This window comes from Ranitomeya variabilis, chromosome 3, assembly GCF_051348905.1.
Source record: "Ranitomeya variabilis isolate aRanVar5 chromosome 3, aRanVar5.hap1, whole genome shotgun sequence".
Lineage (NCBI taxonomy): Eukaryota > Metazoa > Chordata > Amphibia > Anura > Dendrobatidae > Ranitomeya > Ranitomeya variabilis.
The window spans coordinates 438,249,670-438,268,703 of record NC_135234.1 but is presented as its reverse complement, the minus strand read 5'-3'; the positions used below and the strand labels follow the sequence as shown (position 1 = coordinate 438,268,703).

At 40.7% G+C, this 19,034-nt stretch overlaps 1 protein-coding gene across 6 annotated transcripts in view; it reads left to right on the top strand.

Moving 5' to 3' along the window:
* AUTS2 (activator of transcription and developmental regulator AUTS2) overlaps window positions 1-19,034 on the top strand; it is a 1,864,151-nt gene that overhangs the window by 1,165,882 nt on the left and 679,235 nt on the right. For all 6 annotated transcript variants that reach the window (XM_077296436.1, XM_077296434.1, XM_077296433.1 and 3 more), the window contains one exon: window positions 16,988-17,017. In XM_077296436.1, the coding sequence (XP_077152551.1) occupies window positions 16,988-17,017 (30 nt within the window). The remainder of the gene's footprint in view (window positions 1-16,987; window positions 17,018-19,034) is intronic.

Here is a 19,034-nt window from a genome sequence, read left to right as displayed (position 1 = left end):
GACGTATTGCGATGGATTGCCACATGTCGCATCCTTCGTGCGACGGGTGCGTCATGTTTTGGCGGACCGTCGGCACAAAAAAAGTTACATGTAACTTTTTTTGTGCGTCACGTCCGCCATTTTTGACTGCGCCGAAACTACACCCCCTCCTCCCCAGACATTACAATGGGGCAGCGGATGTGTTGAAAAACTGCATCCGCTGCCCCCATTGTGCATTTATTTCACAACGTCTGTCGGTATGTCAGGCCGACGCATGGCGACGGCCCCGTACCGACGGAAGTGTGAAAGTAGCCTAAGCGGTGCATTTAGAATTTATTAACTAAGTGTAATGTCATTTACTAGCTATTGTAATGACCACATTGGTATTATTACCTTAAAGGACTTTTTTGGCACCTACTTATTGCAGTATTATAGACTGAGGTTGATGTAACTCACACTTTATCCATTATTATCACTCGATATTGATGTTCCTCTATCATACTTTCCCCCTTATTAGACCATAATGTCATGTATATAATGTAGTTTTAATTTTTTAATTAAAAAAAATTCCTTTTTAATTTTTCTATCTGTGGTTTGTGGCTACTTTAACAGTAGTTTCTTTTGTGTCATACATTAAGGAATATTGTTGGAAAATAATTTTCTTGGTCGGCAATAATCTTTAGGTAGATATGGAGTGTCAGTGTAAAATCCTAAATGACTGTCAGGACCCAAGGTTTGGTCCAGAGCATCACATTGCCCAACTTCCATCGGTAAGTGATACTCTTGCACATGGTAAATCCACATGATGTAAAATAACATCAGACAATGTCACCTCCTGCCTTCGCCCCATGGCCCAGTTCTGGTGCTCCATTGTAGGCACTATAATAAAGAATTGATTTACCTGATTTGGCATTTTCTGTAATTCTCAGTGATTGCTCACACATCTTGAAAAATCAATGAAAAATCTAATTATTAAGGCGAGAATGAACTCTTATACAATCTAATTTAAACACAATCCACACTTTAAAAGGCTTGTGAATCATGTAATATAGTAACAGCTAGAATTATGTGTCCTAGATTGGCTTTGCCTTATGTTTAGCCTCATTGCACAGTATATAATTCTATCTCCGGGTTCTCCACAACGACTTGCCGTGTGGCAGAGAAAGTGATATTTACACAGTAAACAGATATAAGAAGCGTGATAGCTACACCTCGGGCATAACATTCGCTGATGGGTGGAGTAAAAAGGAAATCTAATTAGCATGATCACATAATGCGCCGGCACAGATTACACCTCTGAAAGTGACGCTAAGTGCTTACAGACAAAGTGGCACCTGCAGCCGGCGGAGATAACAAAAGTAGGGTAAACGTAAAACAATATAGCCGCTAAATACATTAGAAGGAAAAACAAATATGTCTACATGGCTGATCTGTGTCGCAGCCATTTAACACTGCATGGTGTGCCAATATCGGGGAAGCCACAAAGAAAATGGTCGTCTGCATGCAATGACGTGAAATATAACACGGCACACATTAATGACATGGAAGTCACGTATACCATCTTGTATTGCCATTCGGTGGCACTTTAAGCCCGGGTCCCTGATTACACTTGGAAGGTTATACATACAGAGGTGAATGATTAGATAGTTCCGTTTTTATTGGCACAGATGGCTTCTTTGTGTGGATGCCAGCTAAGCAAACCATTGTTCTGTTAGCTTTTGAAAGAAATGATTAAGTCTAGAATTCTCTTTCATTTTTAGAAGAGTCTCTTTTATTCACCCTTGTAGTCTGGAGAGACATTCTGTGTGCTGGCAGCTGCATGTTATCTATGATTACCCCCATATGCATTTTTTGAGACGTGAAAACATTACTGCTCCGCAGTGACTGGGTTTTCTTCTGAATACAATCTCAACGTTTAGTGCACAAGTTATATGCATCACAATATAGCTTCATTATTATGTACATATAATTGAAGACAATATAATTAAATAGATGCCTTCTAGCTTATGTAGGTAGGCATGGAATATGTTAACTTAAAGCGATATACCCCCTTTTATTATACTGTGTGTGTAACTATTATCCATTCATATAATTTGTATATCAGCAATAGAAAAAGTCACAAATGGGTTCTGTAGCCTCATCATGTTGTACAGGTCATAGATCTCTGAGCCACAATGGCTGATATATAGTAATAGTAGGGCTCAGACAGGTTGAAGAATGAGTCTACTCACAAGTCCACATGGAGCTGGCTCTTGCAAGGAATATGAATAGTTGCACACTGATGCAACATTTTGGTGCCCTCTGACCTCCTCAGGCACACCTGTTCTGCACAAAGCACTTTTATAAATAATATCAAATGATATTGTGCAAAGTAATTATAAAGTTGTGAATATCATAAGCAATGTTCATACTTTCAGTATTTGGTCAATATCTAACATCAGTATTTGTAATACAAAACCAGGAGTGGAACAATCAGAGGAAAAGTATAATAGAAAAGCGTCACCACTTCTGGATTTATCACCCACTCCTGATTTTGGCTTACAAATACTGATGTAAAATACAGGCCAAATACTGAACGTGTGAACGTGACCTTACATGTAGAATCCCAAGAGTGTGTAATGTAATCACTGTTGGGAATCTCCTATTTCTATACTACTGGTCCTTGTCATTCAACATCTAATATGTTTTTGCATATGTGTATCATGTGCTGACCACACTTTCTTCGGCTTCTTTTAATTGAGACAAATGGAAAAGAAAGCTATCAGCATGAGCACCCCATGAGTGTAAAAAGAGAGAATCTCAACAGTGAGTACATTACGCACTGTTAGTGTTCCACCTTAGACTCCCTGACAAGAATACATAAATGCCCTCTAATGCTCCTGATTTACTACCAGTCCACATCTTCCTTTAAAAAAAAAAAAGGCTGTCTGCAAAAGTATGTGAGAAACTAACCTTTAAAGAGTTTTTCAGTTTTTCAGTCCTCTTTTAGTTTCCATATTGGAGAAAATATGTCACTTGTAACTCATTTTTCATTTATGTTGTAAATATTTAGTATACCTACTCTAACTTTAGTCACCATTCACGGATCAGTCGTGAGACAGAATAGTCAAACGTTCCGGGGTCGGATTCCAAGGGAGCCACTAATAAGTAAAAGGGAAATAAAAAAAGGTAAAGTCAGGTCACTGTCTGAAGTCAGAATAGCAGAAGAATATCGGATCAGAGCAAAGTTTGTATACCTACTCTAATGTTAGTCACCATTCACAGACCAGCAGTGAGGCAGGATAGTAAATGTTCCGAGGTCAGATACCAAGGGAGCATGTAATACGTACAGTAAAAGGGAAATGAAAAAGGTAAAGCCAGGTCACAATCTGAAGTCAGAATAGCAGGAGAATAGCGGATCAGAGCAAAGGGGTTAAGCAAGTGGATAATCAGAACTAGGTCCAAAGTCAGGCAGCAATAAATAAATCAAGAGAGCACAGAAAACCAGGGAAACAGCACCACTGAGCAAATGCTACAACTCATCACCACAACAGGTGCCATCTCTACAGAACCTTAAGCTCCAGCTGAGACTTTAGCCTTCTTTATACAGCCTCTTGGTCCTTTTTTCATACAATTTAAGTGAGGTTTGATAAAGACACAGAACAGGGTTGAAACGTCACCTCGTACCTCATTAACCTCGTACATTATTTTCAATCTATTTGTATTACCCTGTGGTGAATTTTGAATAAACTTTAGCACTATCTGCAAGACCAAACGAGAATTATTTTGAGTGTGGCTGTTTCTCTATCATTGTCATGATTTCTGGACTGAGTCCAGATTCAGCCAGCACCTGATTTTTCACGTGCACATCATTCATTCTTTTATTCAAATGCTACAACTGGCAGAGATCTGAGCTGAAAGCTCAGCTAAGTAGCAAGGAATTAGTTAGAAACAGGGAGCACCTGCAAGAAGCCCAGCACCTCTCAGTCTCTGATTGGACGGCTGAGCTGTCAATAAAAGTAGAGAGAGCTCAGCACACTCCTGCACCAGATTGGATGACTGAGTTTTCTATCAACACACTAACAGCTCAGCATGCCCCTGCACTCAATTGGATGACTGAGCGATCACTCACTATGCCCATGACACACTGAGGGAAGGAATCACTACACCTACTCATATAAGTAGTGAATATTATGTTTTATATTTACTGGGACTAAGCTTTCTAACTGCATTCACAACTTGGGAAATGGTAGACCTTCAGTAAGGAAGGATTGGTAGGTAGACTTGTTGGGAGGTCCATCATCCAACCTTAATTAGCTTTTGTTTAAAGGAGATTCATTTGTAATGACCATAAATGTGTTAGGATTTATTAGATGATGTTGGGCCATAATGGGAATATAGATTACATCTAAACTGCCTATGCATCATAATTTTGTGATTTATCGTTGGTCTGTATATTACAGCGTAGGGTTGAACAGAGTGCTTTTTCTCGTCTAAGTTCTTCATTGCTTATTGAATTGGGCATCCATAAATAAGAATGGTTGCTTCACTCTAAGGACATACAAATGACTTGCCCTCACCTGTCAAGCATGATCGTTGTATCTTAGTGGGCCAATTATGAACACAATCTTTCTGTCGGATATTTGCATACCTTCTTTCTTGAAAAGTAATGACAAGCAATTTCTTACTTCTCGCTCACTTTCTGAGTGTCTCATTTAAAGGCACCTGTGAAACAGACAGGCACAGGGATGAGAAGTGAAAGAGAGCAGTTGATTAAATCATCATCAAGTCGGGCCTCAGAAAGTCAATTCTGCTCGCCGTCTCCAATGATATCCTTTTATCTTAAGGTAATGAGCTATGGCACTTGTGCATCGGGTAATGCGATGAGTTCTATTAGCATGTTCCATTTGCCTCACAAGCAAGGGCAAGTCATTTCAGCATGCTCATATCACCACAATCAAAGCAATTGGCTTCACAGGCAGACAAGAAAGAGAAAAGGGCTCAGTATGATTTTTTTATGTGTTAAAAGTAATGACATAAATGTGGATTGTTTTATTTTAACCCTTAGTATCGTCAATGTTAGATTTATTAACAGTAAGTCATGCTGTATTTTAAATCAATAATTGCCAAAGGCATCATAAGAACAATTTCCCAGGTTGAATTACTGCTGGTCTACTGTGTCCCACATCACTTGTTGCAGCTTCATAGCATGTGTATTGTGTCTACAGTCTTATCCATCCAATTAATGCTGTACAGTATTTTATGCAAGGAAATTAGTGAATGCAAAAATTTTCAGATTGGAACTTATATACAATACTATGCAATAGTATTAGATATGTGTAGAAGAAAAACTATAATGAAGTTCAGCTACCATAGTGACTTCTAGCTTTTAACCCTATGTTGTAATTTGTAAAAAAAAAAAATTGTTATTCATAACTTGCATCATATTGATTATGTGATTTAGACAAGCTCTGTGCCTTATCCAATTTATAAATCTGAATAAAACCTCATTTTCTGTTATGCAATCTGAAGACAGCATGATTAGGGGTAAAAACACTGAACTCAGTGAGGTGTCACTTATCAGGCTGTGTGCTGTGGTTTACTTACAATGAAGGTTTTATCACTAAGGCATATCGCTGCTCCCATTCGCTTCCAAACTCCTGGAGCAGCACGTTCACTCTGAACTTTCCTCCCACCTCTCATCTACTTTGCTCTTTGACAATCTACAATCTGGTTTCCGCCCCATCAGACCGACCAAAATCACTAACGACCTACTTACCGCCAAAGCTAATGGACAATACTCTGTACTTCTCCTTCTAGACCTGTCCTCTGCTTTTGACACAGTTGACCACTGCCTTCTACTAGAGATCCTCTCCTCATTTGGCATCAAAGATCTCTCCCTATCCTGGATCTCCTCATACCTTTTCAACTGCACATTCAGCGTCTCCCACTCCCACACTACCTCCTCATCCCACCCTCTCTCTGTTGGAGTCCCCCAAGGCTCTGTTCTAGGACCCCTACTTTTCTCAATCTATACACGGCCTCGGACAACTCATAAAGTCCCATGGATTCCAGTATCACCTCTATGCTGATGCCACTCAGATCTACCTCTCTGGCCCAGACATCACCCTTCTGCTGTCCAGAATCCCAGAGTGTCTATCAGCCATATCCTCCTTCTTCTCTTCTCACTTCCTCAAACTCAATGTGGACAAATATGAACTCATCATCTTTCCTCCATCGCATAGATCTTCCTTACCTGACCTATCTATCGCAATCAACGACATCATGCTATCCCCCGTCCGCTGCCTCTGAGTAACCTTTGACTCTGCCCTGTCCTTCAAACCGCACATCCAAGCTCTTTCCACCTCCTGTTGCCTCCAGCTCAAAAATATATCCAGAATCTGTCCTTTCCTCAACCGTCAATCTACTAAAATGCTTGTGCATGCCCTCATCATCTCCCGCCTTGACTACTGCAACATCCTTTTCTGCGGCCTCCCTGCTAACACCCTTGCACCTCTCCAGTCCATCCCTAACTCTGCTGCCCGACTAATTCATCTCTCTCCTCGCTACTCCTCCGCTTCCCCAATCTGCAAATCTCTTCACTGGCTCCCATTCCCTCAGAGTATCCAGTTCAAATTACTAATACTGACCTACAAAGCCTTCCATAACCTGTCTCCTCCATATATCTCTGAACTAATCTCCCGATATCTTCCCTCATGTAATCTCCGGTCCTCCCAAGACCTCCTTCTCTCCTCCACACTATTCGCTCCTCATCCAACCGCCTCCAAGACTTCTCCAGAATATCCCCCATCCTCTGGAATTCTCTGCCCCAACACGTCCGACTATCAACCACATTCGGATCCTTCAGACAGAACCTGAAAACCCATCTCTTCAGGAAAGCCTACAGCCTGCACTGACCCCGCTGCCTCCTCATCACTACTGGAGATACTGCCTCACCAACACCGGAGCTCTTGCAACCCTCAACCTATTGTCTCCTTCCCCATAATCCTGTAGAATGTAAGCCCGCAAGGGCAGGGTCCTCGCCCCTCTGTATCAGTCTGTCATTGTTAGTTTGTTTACTGTAAGTGAAATCTGTAAATTGTATGTAACCCCTTCTTATGTACAGCACCATGGAATCAATGGTGCTATATAAATAAATAATAATAATAAAAAGGCATTAATACTGCCAGATCTGGTGCTCACACAACTACTAGTCTGACTCCACCTCCTCCTGTGATAAGCAGCTCACTGTCAACACACCCTGTACATAGAGAGCATGGTGTGGGCAGAGTTAGCTTTCTGAGCTCTGCTGAATTCTACATATAAGAACTCTGATTGTGTCACAATTGCTGCAGCCAGTAAACTAAGTGATACATCATTGGAACCAAGGTCTCTTTTCCTACATTATGCTGCTCTCAGAAGAGGTAGCAAAAACTTGGTGACAGATTCCCTTTAACCATAACCTTGTTTAAAAAGGTATGCAAATTCATGACCCCAAAAAAACTGGTGCAAAAGCCTTGACACATAATGTACTAAAAGTGGGTTTACACCACCAGACTTGCAGCATTAAATGACCGATGATCAATAAATATTTACTGATAAGTCATTGTCTAATAACCAGTCTATACAGGCAGATCACTCTTAACCATGTGTACTGAGTGATCTGTAACAGATCAGTTTGCATAGGCTGCCATTGCTCTTGGTTGTGCGAGTCTTTTTACATAAGGCAAGACACTGCTACGAATAATGATATCAATTTTTTCCGTCATAAATGATCATTTCACCTGACGAATTATCATTTATCTTGTAAGATTATAGTGAATCAAGCATTCCTAGAAACTCTTGTTCTTGTATTAATCTTGCAATATAAATGGACCCTAAGTTTGCACAGTGAAACAATTAAACTTTCCTGATTAAGGTGAATTTTTTCTAATATATTGTTCTATTTTCACTTCCTTTTGTAGGTGTAAGTTACATGCATCATGCAATTTATAGACTATGTAGCTTAAGTGCCATTTCATTAAAAAAAAAGTTCAATGAGTTGTGCAACACATTTGTTAATGTTTTGTCCAGTTGTCTTACCAAAGATTACCTAGATTCTTAGCTAGCTATTAAAGAGTATTTGTTGTTTCAATGTTTTTTTAATAAATCAATAGTACAAACTTGAATAAGAAACTGTAAGGTGTTTTAGTACAGATAAATATGTACTTTATTCTTCCCTTAATTAGATTCTTCTTTCTTTATCTGCATTATGCACTGACTGTAAATGATCACTGATCAATTCACCAGAACAGTCTGTCTTAAGTTTAATGGTGATGAGATGAGTTATCAGTTTCACTGAGAGATCAGGCTACACCTTACCAATATATAAGGAAAGAGGAGGGTGAACTGCTACACAGAGAGACAGAGAGAGAGAGAGAGAGAGAGACATTCAGAGCCTGCAGGTACTTTTAGTAAGTACTGTATTCTACTGTATCATCAAAGGGCTGGAATAACAGCAACACTGCTCAGTTTTTAATTATATATTATGTAAGTTAATTATTAATAAATGTACATTTGTATATTCATTATTTTCTCCCTTTTCCAGTATTAAACAGAGGGGTGTTACGTTTATATCCAGCGTTTTATGCATATCTTATATTATGAGGTTCCCATCATATTGCATTAGCTATAATTCATGGCATCAAAACAATATCTCTTATGTAGCTCACTTTCTACTAAACCATTTTAATGATGAGGAATAAAAAAGCTATTTTGGTGGCATTGGCTGCCCATCTAATGTTTATGGGGTTCTTCTGACTGCCCCCAACAGATTGCGTCAGATCTGGTGATTGGAATTCAATCACTTGATCCTTTTGCTTAGATGGGAAATAAGCCTCTGTCAGATGACTCCAGTGGTGACTTTATCATAGAGAACACAGAAATGTTTGGCTCAGATGGGAGAGATAGCTGTTGACTGGACAATAATCTGCAACTATCTAATGTGTATGTGTAACACCCAGGTTGTTACAGTGGCATTGCGTTTCTCACAGGGAGAGTGATGTCATGCTTGGAAGCGAGGAAGGATCCCTTTAACAGGTATTCAGCACATACAACAGGCCAGAAGGGGGAGCTCTACACTCGACTTCAGGGGAGCTGCTCTCTCTGGTCGGGAGGAGGAGTCAGTTGCTAGGCAGTTGGAGAGAGACAGTTGGTGAGAGGAGAGCGAGGAGTGAGGAAGGAAAGCTGGGGCCGTAGCGACGAGTGATTCTGCGGCTCCTGGGAAGGAAAGAGAGAGCAGAGCAGTCTGTAAAGTGACTGATTGGGGAAGTGGAGCGCAGGAGAGTGAAGAGCCTGTGAGAGAAGCGGCAACTGAGCTTCCTCCACGCTGAGCACAGATATTGGTAGCCAGAAGACAGAGGTTGTGGGGGTAACTTCATGCCCCATGGCAGAAACCGGCAGACAGCTAGATTTCAAGTTACTTGTCCACCATCACCACCGGAGGACACAGTAACAGATAGAGCATGGGTCATGATAGAGATCCTGTAAAAAGGCTTGAGTTACCTGTCATACCGGTTAGTGTCCTTCCTAAAGGGGGACAGAGAGAACATGAGGACCTTGTGTGAGGCCTAAGGCAGCAAGGGGCAACAACAACACAGCACTAGAAGGAAGGCTTCCAACTCCACCTGACTAGGGGGATTCCTGAGACGCTTCCAAGCCAGCCAGACCACCACCAGCACCAGTGATCTGGTACCCTGGATTGTGGCTGCCTGAATCATACAGTAAAGAGGTAAAGAAACTGCAACCCTGTGTCCTCTGTTTCTTTCTACACCACCTACCACCTGTCCCTACTACACCGGGAGCCCTGGGGACCCAACTTCACCTGTGGGAAGCCATACCTTCCCTGCTGCCATAACATCACCCCAGTGGACCCCTTTAAGCAGCGTTGGTCACCCCTGAACGAATACCACAGGTGGCATCACAAACTTTTATTATTTCAACTAACCCCTTTTAAAGACCATCCCTTTTACATGGGTGCCCAGGGCCACGGACCAGGTCTCTGCCGTTGTGACCACCCCTTTAATTGCGACCGAGTACCCCACTGCCCTGACAGGTGACTCATACGACCAACTTTAAACAAGTTACTGGGCTGGTTAATATCTAAATGGTTATTCCTGTCTTAGATGGATTTGTTTGGTTAGTGCTTGTAAAATCAAGAAACTTGATCAAATTTATTTATTTTATTCACTTATATAGTGCCATTAATTCCACAACAGTTTATGGACATTATTATCACTGTCCCCATTGGGGCTCACAATCTAGATTCTCTATCTGTATGTCTTTGGAGTGTAGGAGGAGACAAGAGTACTGAGTAGAAACCCACGCAAACAAGGGGAGAACATACACACTGTTTGCAAATGGTGTCTTTGGTGGGATTTGAACCCAGGAGCCCAGCGCTGCAAGGCAACAGTACTAACCACTGAGCCATTGTGCTGTTAAAAATTGCTATGAAAATTTGATCAAATTCTTCTATCTTAATGAATTTTCTCTATTGTTTTTACATCACATTGGTAACGCCAGCCACAATTGCTGTTCACGAGTGGTAGCTGAACATGCACCAAGCTTACAAGCTCTTTACTGCTAAGCTTGCAAGCACTGAGTTGAGGCCACTGGGATGGTTAGCACACATGGTTAGCTCCTAATCAAGACCACCTTTCTCCAATCCCACTGCCCTTATGGCGCTACAGTGGCACAATCAGGGCAGCAGCAGGACAATGCTGTTGGCCTGAATTGTCAATCAAGCGAGAGTGCGGACAAGGCAAACAAGAAGTCAAGAAACTCCTGCTTGAGAAGATGTGGCCAACTCTTTGAATAGAGTTTGTCTACGTGAGACAGTCCCTTTAATCATTCACAATGAAGGTGTTTCTTGATACATTTGTTATGACAATTAATAATTACGTTTTTACTTAAATTAATGCAATCATTTTCAGAATGCAGAATGATTATTAATTTAGAGCAATACTCAGTTTACTGGTACTACTCCATTCCATTAGTTGTTGAAAATATCTTTTTTTTTACATTTATATCTGCTAACAGATATATACAATATTTAAAACCTCCAAAAGCAATTTTAATAAGGATTCTGAAAACTGGAAAATATTGTTTAGAGAAATCCATTAAGATTGTCAGTTACACTGTGGGCGTAATAGAGTGAGGAAATTGAAAGATGTAAATCTAGGTAATAGAAATTCAGTACATAAAATAGTAGGATCATTAAAAAAAAATTAGCTGATTTACATTGTAACTGCATGATACAGCTAGAATAAAATGCCGCAGTTTTATGCACGTGTAAGAGAACCAGTATTAAATCGCGCCACAGCTTAGATTAAAATAGAAGTTAAAATTTATACAAAGCAACTAGGTATGTGAAGATAAACATAATCTAGGCACATATTTTCACTATGCGTGACTTACCCAACCGTAATGCAATCAATGCATAGGAATGTTACTTCGACATCCAAGAACGGTATTACTAGCGATGCAAAACATAAAGGCCGATTACATTACATTACACTAATGCCTAAAGGAGGAATTCTTTTCATTTATAATGAGCTTTAGTTTTCTACAGCATCTTAACGCAGAACCGGAGAAGAATAAGACGTATTATTTTCCTTTATAAAATGCGTAGTTTGCGCCATTAATTGGAACTTAGAAGCCGGACAATAATTTGCTTTTGTCTCATTATTTGAGTTAAGATGGAATGAACTTGAATGCACAATTTTTAATTACAAATGATTTAGCAATAATCATATGCACACACGCAATGGCGGCCCTGTATTGTGACATACTGTAGCTTAGAGCTTTATGCACTGTACAGCACACAGGGTTAGATTTCTGAAATGCTTGTTCCTAATACCACCATGCTGGCAAGGGCTGAAAAAAAATCTAATTGAATTTATAGGGTTTTTTTAATACTGGAAGCTAATTTTGTATTTACAGTAAGAAAAATGCTCTGCCCTGAATTTATAAAATCCTGGTTAGGTTCTAATTCCCTGTTACTTGCCTTCCACTGAGTGACTGGCTTAGCTTCATTATCATTCTGCCAGCACTATAGGAGCTGGAACTTTTTTTCCATCACTTGCCATCATGCATTGCTCCTCCTATACTCCAATCCCTTGCCTGCCCTTATTTAGAGATAGAGACCTAACTTCTTTTAACCCATCTCATTATGTCTGTTGTTACATTCCACGACTGTAAAAGAATGGCCCCTACTCATTAAGACTAAATATTTTGACACCAGTCTTTATGAGTGGGCATGGTTTAATTAGACACTCCTAATTCATTTTAAAGAATCAGTGTCTGACGAGTGGCAGGAGCCTCCGTGTGCCTCACCACAAATTTTATTTCCAGTCAAGGAGTGGAATAACATTTCTGGAGGAAGGAATGTTACAGCTCATCAAGAATTAGTCGACCTGTGGAGTCACATACCTGAATCCTGCCAAGGTGTGCCCATTTTGGTGGAGCTGGACAAAACCGGCATGAAAATGCCAAACGTTGTAACATTTTTGCTCAATTCTGAGTTGCATAGAATTCTGTCATAAAATCTCTGATGAAACCAGAGTGGTTAGTACTTTGGACTAGTCAAATCAGTCAATGACAAGGGATGACATGCTAGCTAGCATTGTCCTTTCAGATGGGTAAATCTGAAGGTGTGGCGTTCCCATTAGACAAAGTCATGTGATCATTATAGGGAATGTCATACTGTTGTGGGTGCACAGTACTGATCTTGTCATCTGACCAGTGCACAGAGTGGACCCATGCCAGTGCATTCAGCCATGCTAATGTAATCAATATCACAATCTAAACTGGTGATGCATAATATACAAGAATAATTCACTATGGTATTTAAATCAAATCTGTCATGTGAAAAATGCTATTAACTTGCAGATATGGGATGAATGTGCAAGTTAATAGCATTCTGAAGCTGCCCAGCCACTGCACTGAAAGCCCCACTGCTAGGAGGAATTGAACTTTATTCCTCCTGGCAGCCTCAGGTTTTCAGTCATCGGGGTGGGCTGGCCTGGCTTCTGTAACCACTCAGTACACAGTGAGTGGCAACTGTAACCGCACCCCAGCACTGACTGAAAGCCGGCTCAGCATAAGTCAGTCACTGCTGGAGTGTGGTTACAGTCGCCACTCACTATGCACTGAGCGGTGACTGAAGTCGTGCCTTTATGACTGAAAGCCAGAGGCTGCCGGGAGGAATAAAGTTCAATTCCTCCTAGCAGTGGGGCTTTCAGTGCAGTGGCTGGGCAGCTTCAAAATGCAATTAACCTGCCGATTAACCCCATATTTACAGGTTAGTAGCATTTTTTACATGACAGGTTCCCTTTAAGCCTTCTTAAAGCATTGACAGTGTATAAAAGCATACAGCAGTGTATACTTTTTTCAGCAGGATTGGTATAAACGGTTGGAATGCACCATTGGAGGGTTCACAATTTAATAAAACAGTTACAGTAACAAGTTTTATTTTAGTGAAATCACCAAATTCCTATCTAACCACATAGGTTTTAAATGGTGGAACAGAAAACAGCTAAGCTTGGTGTTTTATCGCCCAACCGAATCTACAGTAATCAAAACACGGACTATTTTGTATAGTATGAATTCCGTACTGAAACAAATCACCTATTTGCAGAAGCCAGGGATTTGTGGGTTGTGTAAGCCCAGTATAATGAAGTTCACATACTTTTCATAATGTGGCCCTGTATAGTATATACATAAAAACAAGCTATTTATGTGAAACAGCCATTTATCACAAATGCATGACATTTGCATTTATTTTCAAAATGATGGAGATACAATATGTTATTGAGATTGCTGTAATATCTATCGTTAGTTTTTCTTAACTTTGTATAAAGGACAAAATGATTATGTGTTTTAGGACAATACTTAAGTATTGTAATAGGCAGTGACATCATTTATAAATACCCCTTTATACCCACCATACATAGTCATTCTTTTTGTGTGACATTTCGTTGGTCCTTAGAGCCCTTTTGCTTTTCAGAGACTATTTTCTATATTTTCTAAATTAAGACTATAGATCTACTAGAACCACAAAGCAGATTTATTTAAGTGCTTTAAGAAGTCAAATTTATTGAAAATGCAAATTATGTATAATTTATTAGAACAGATTACTTCGTGCTTCCACACTTATGGTCATCTTCTAGTTCATTATAGTGTAAGGGGTTGTCTGGGACTTCACAATTGATCTACCTTTAGGATAGGTCATCAACGTGAGAATGTTGGAGATTCCAGCACTCCTACCAAACAGTTGATAACTTCACCGTTAATGGCTGCAACTAAGTGAAGTATGGGGAGGACCATAGCGCCGCCATGACCACTAAATAAAGTGCTGTGTTCAAACTCATAAATCACTTTATTCTTGCCAAGCAGTTTTCAGCTGATTGGTGTGGTGTCAGATGTTAGACCCCCAACCAATCTAATATTGATAATCCATCATACTAGATCATGAATTGATAGGTTATTGACAATCCCTTTAAATATCTGCTGCAGCAAGGCATATGTGCCAAAAAGTCACTTGAAAGAGTGGTATGTTGGTGGAAACCGATGCCAGGACTTTAGTCATACACTATACTACACCAACAAGCACCGTGTTGTTCCAATTTCCCAAGAGGTCATTGATATAGTATATACTACTAGTTGAGAACCTCAGAATTACACAATCAGATTTTGACTTCACATTTTTTCCCTTTCGACTCCTAAAGATTCATGCTACACAGCATTTTAGTACAATCAGTAAAATTACGGTGTTACGCCTTTATGCATGTGTGCCCTCTCTATCAACCTGCTATCTTTTTATTCAAATGTATCTGAATCCATAGCTAGAAATGTCTGTGCTATTTCTTCAGTGCATTTATTGCTTTTGCATCATTTATAAGCTGAAAGGACTGACCGTCATCAATCTCTGCCAGAGGCTGGCACTGAGGGATCTATTGGATGGAGCTGTAAATTAGAAGCCTTGCTCCTGCTGAGCCCGTGGCACAGTCCCCGGGTCAGTAAGAGAATTTAATGCTGGAGATGGAAGTGTTTCCTCGCTGTGCCATGTGGCCCCAGCACAGAAGAAACTGTTGGCAGACACAGTGACTGGCCAAATCGTGATTCTGTCAATCACCGTGTGTGTTGGGAAAGAAGCCTGTGCATTTTTAATTGTCTTGGCAGCCATGCTGCTTGCATAATGGACACCAGTAGGTCTCAGTCCTTCGCCATATGCTTAACACTGGAGACAAGGGGCTTCTGGGTATAGTTGTAATTACCTGATGCAGAATTAAGTGGACCTTGAAATTAGAACTGGACTGTCAGGAAGCTTAACACTTTGATGGAAGTGTATACTCCTCCAGACAAGATGTTTAACAGGATGTGTTGAAATAACTGGCTTAATAGCAAAGATGAACAACATATTATTTTACTTGAATTTACAGCACATGAAGGCCAAAAGTGTAGCGGTAAAAAGCATAGTTTTTTTCTTTTCTGTGCACCCTACCCGTATTCCTAAGGAGACTATTTTTACTGAGGTATAATGTGATGAAACTGATGCTAAATTTGCTTCTTCATGATCACTGAATGCTTATGCTTTTATGAGGGAACATGACATTTCTTACACCTACTGGAATTATAGTGTGGAATGTTAGTCTCTTATATTTTGAATTACAGTGTACAGTAGCTGGACCCCTTTAGTCTTCATTCCAGGTACACTAACAGCTTGGCATCACTTTGATTTGGTTGTGGAACCAGTAGTATGGCTATTTCTCCAAAGTCTCCCAGGAGAAGCCTGAGTGGTGTAAACATGCTACCATGGCCTGCAGCGTCTCCAGACTTGTCTTCTATCGCAAACATCTGGGATATCATTGGTCAGCAATAGCAAAAGGAACTCCAGCAATGGATCTTAATGATTTGTTTGTCAAAGTACATTTAGTATGACAGAAACATTCCTCAGACAACCACTAATAACCTCATTGGTAGCATGCCATAGCGTGTAAGTGCATGGATTTCTTTGTGGATTTCTTTGTGTGACACTCATACTCAATACTGAATAAATCAAAAGGTTTTCAAAATTAAATTTGCATTATTCATCATTTCCATATTAAAAACATGAGAATCAGTCCTGTAATTTTCATAAAGGGCTAATATGAGTGTTATTTACTACTGAAGTGCTGAAGAAGACTGAAAATGTGAGTGGTAGCCTTAGGCTGTGAATAATAATCTAAAGGTTCAAGTGATATAGGGAAGTGCTGAACCTGTATAGTCACTCAGTGTGAAGGTGAATAAATTGATCTGAGATATACGGCAGTAACAGAACCTTAACTACAACCATTGTTTCTTCTTCACACACTGTAAAATAGGAGAGAAATATTAACATGAACCTGTCACCATGAAAATGCAGCACAGTCGGCAGGCACTATGTTAAAGAGCAGGGGGAGATTAGCTTGTTGATATACCATACTGTGAGAAATTATACAGCATAACCTGTGTTTTCATCATTTAATCTCTGCTCTTTCTGGGATTTTTGGTCTAATGGGTGGGTCCTATCAGTGATTGACAGCTATCTCTGCACATTTATACAAAGAAAGCTGTCAGTCACTAATAGGACTGCCCACTGGACAAAAAATCACAGAGAGAGAAGAGGTTAAAAGATGAAAACAGATTATACTAAATTTTCACTGTTACAGTTGGCCTTTAAACTCCTCACTACTAATTTTGTCTCATCCTATTTCTCCTTTTTTTGAGGCAAACAATGGCATTTTACTATTGTGATTTACAGCTAATTTAATAGGGATTAATTCATTGAATCAGCTGATTCCCTATTTCAAAAATCCACTCATTTCTTGTCCTGTTATATTGTTTGTAATGTTTGTTGATATACTGCACATCATAATTTGTTAAAAAAAAGTATTTGCTTTCTTGCTCAATATAAATTCATATTTTTTCTGATATTTTCTTTATTGAAAGTTTTTTTCTTTTTATTCTTTAGTGTGACAGTGACAGTGATCAGGAAGAAAAGGTAAGCCCTTATCTCTTTTGATATTTAATGTGTTGCTACTCTTTGTTCTTCTACTGTAAGTACTATCTCTGCAGAAAATTAACATTCTGAAATATGCTGAATCTTTTCTTATGTTTTTATGGCAGAAAACCTAAAATGACCATGCAATAAATTATATTTAATATATATATATATATATATATATATATATATATATATATATATACAGTATATATATATATATATATATATATATATATATATATATATATACATATACAGTACAGACCAAAAGTTTGGACACATCTCATTTAAAGATTTTTCTGTATTTTCATGACTATGAAAATTGTACATTCACAATGAAGGTGATAGGGTTTGCGGAACGCACCAAATATATTTATTAATGTGATTGGTGCGTTTGCAACCCGGGGTCCACCAAGCAGGAAATATACTGCCGCTAAGTGAAAGGCGGCTCAATATGGCGGTATTAACCAGCTCTGTTAGCTTCACAGAGCGGCCGAGAAAGAAAAGCTCTGTGCCCTGTTAACTCTCACAGAGACACAGGCTAACTACCCAGAAGAGAGCAGTCAGTGGTCATGCATGCACACAACACTCCTCGCCGGAGGTGCCAGCATTCTAGGGGCTTATTTCAGCCGGGTCCCTGAACACTTTCATACACAATCTCCTCGCTGGAAGTGCCAGCATTCTAGGGGCTTATTTCAGCCGGGTCCCTGAACACATTCACGCATATGACCACAGTGGCGCAAAGCATGTAACTTTAGAAGATTCTAGCGCATGGCCGTGCGGCCATCCGAGCCTTAAATAGCAGCAGCACGTATAGGACCTTCCAAAAGAGAACCAATGAGAAACTGCTACAGAGCCTGCGTACCTACAGGACCTTCCTAGAAAGACCAATAGATTTGGCTGCAGTACCTGAACATGCGACCCTTGATCTCCAGTGAGAGATCTTACCCTGGGCATGCTCAGTGTGTGCAAAGCAGGACTTAGTCCCAAAAAAGCCTGTTCGCCGTAGATCAGTGCAGGGTACAATAGCAGAGCCTGGAGAGGCAGCAATAACCCTTTGCACTGAATCAGACTCAGTGAGACGCTGGGACCGACGCCTCTGCTGAACAGGCTCCCCTGCGGCCGATGTAGAATGGGAGACCGCAGCAGAGACGGACCGAGATTCCCCCTGTGCAGCAGAGGAAACTCGACTCCTAACATTACCCCCCTTCTAGGGCCCCCCCTTGAGCCTCGCAACGCTCAAAAGCTGCAATGAGCAGCGGAGCCCGAATGTGCTCCACAGGCTCCCAGGTTCTATCCTCTGGACCGTGACCCTTCCAATCCACCAGATAAAATTTCTTGCCTCGTACCGATAGCATTCACCTCAAACTCATCCATGGATGAACCCGATGTCCCGGCAGATGACTCAGAAAACCGGGACAAAAGAACGGGCTTTAAGAGGGAAACGTGAAAGGTATCGGTGATATCAAGGCGTGGAGGAATAGCCAAACGGTAGACCACAGGGTTCACCTGTTCCAGAACCTTGAACGGGCCAATGTAGCAAGGCGCAAACTTAGTGGACTCAACTCGCAGCCTGATGTTACGGGCGGAGAGCCAGACTAAGTCGCCAGGAGCAAAGGTCGGAGCGGGGCGCCGGTGTGTATCAGCCGAGACCCTCATTCTCTCCTTGGAGGCCCGGATGGCATCCTGTGTGCGGTCCCAGATGTCACGTGCCTCCACCGCCCAGTCTGCCACCCTAGAATTGGTGGATGACACGGGCATGGGCACAGGGACACACGGATGCTGGCCGTAATTAAGGAGAAAAGGAGTCTGACCAGTGGAATCGGCTATGGCATTGTTCAAGGCAAATTCCGCCCAAGGTAGCAAAGATGCCCAGTCATCCTGCCTAGCAGAGACAAAATGACGTAAGTATGTCACCAGAGTCTGATTGGTTCTCTCTACCAACCCATTCATCTCGGGATGATATGCAGAGGAAAGATTCAGCTCTATGCTGAGTTAACGGCAGAGCTCTCTC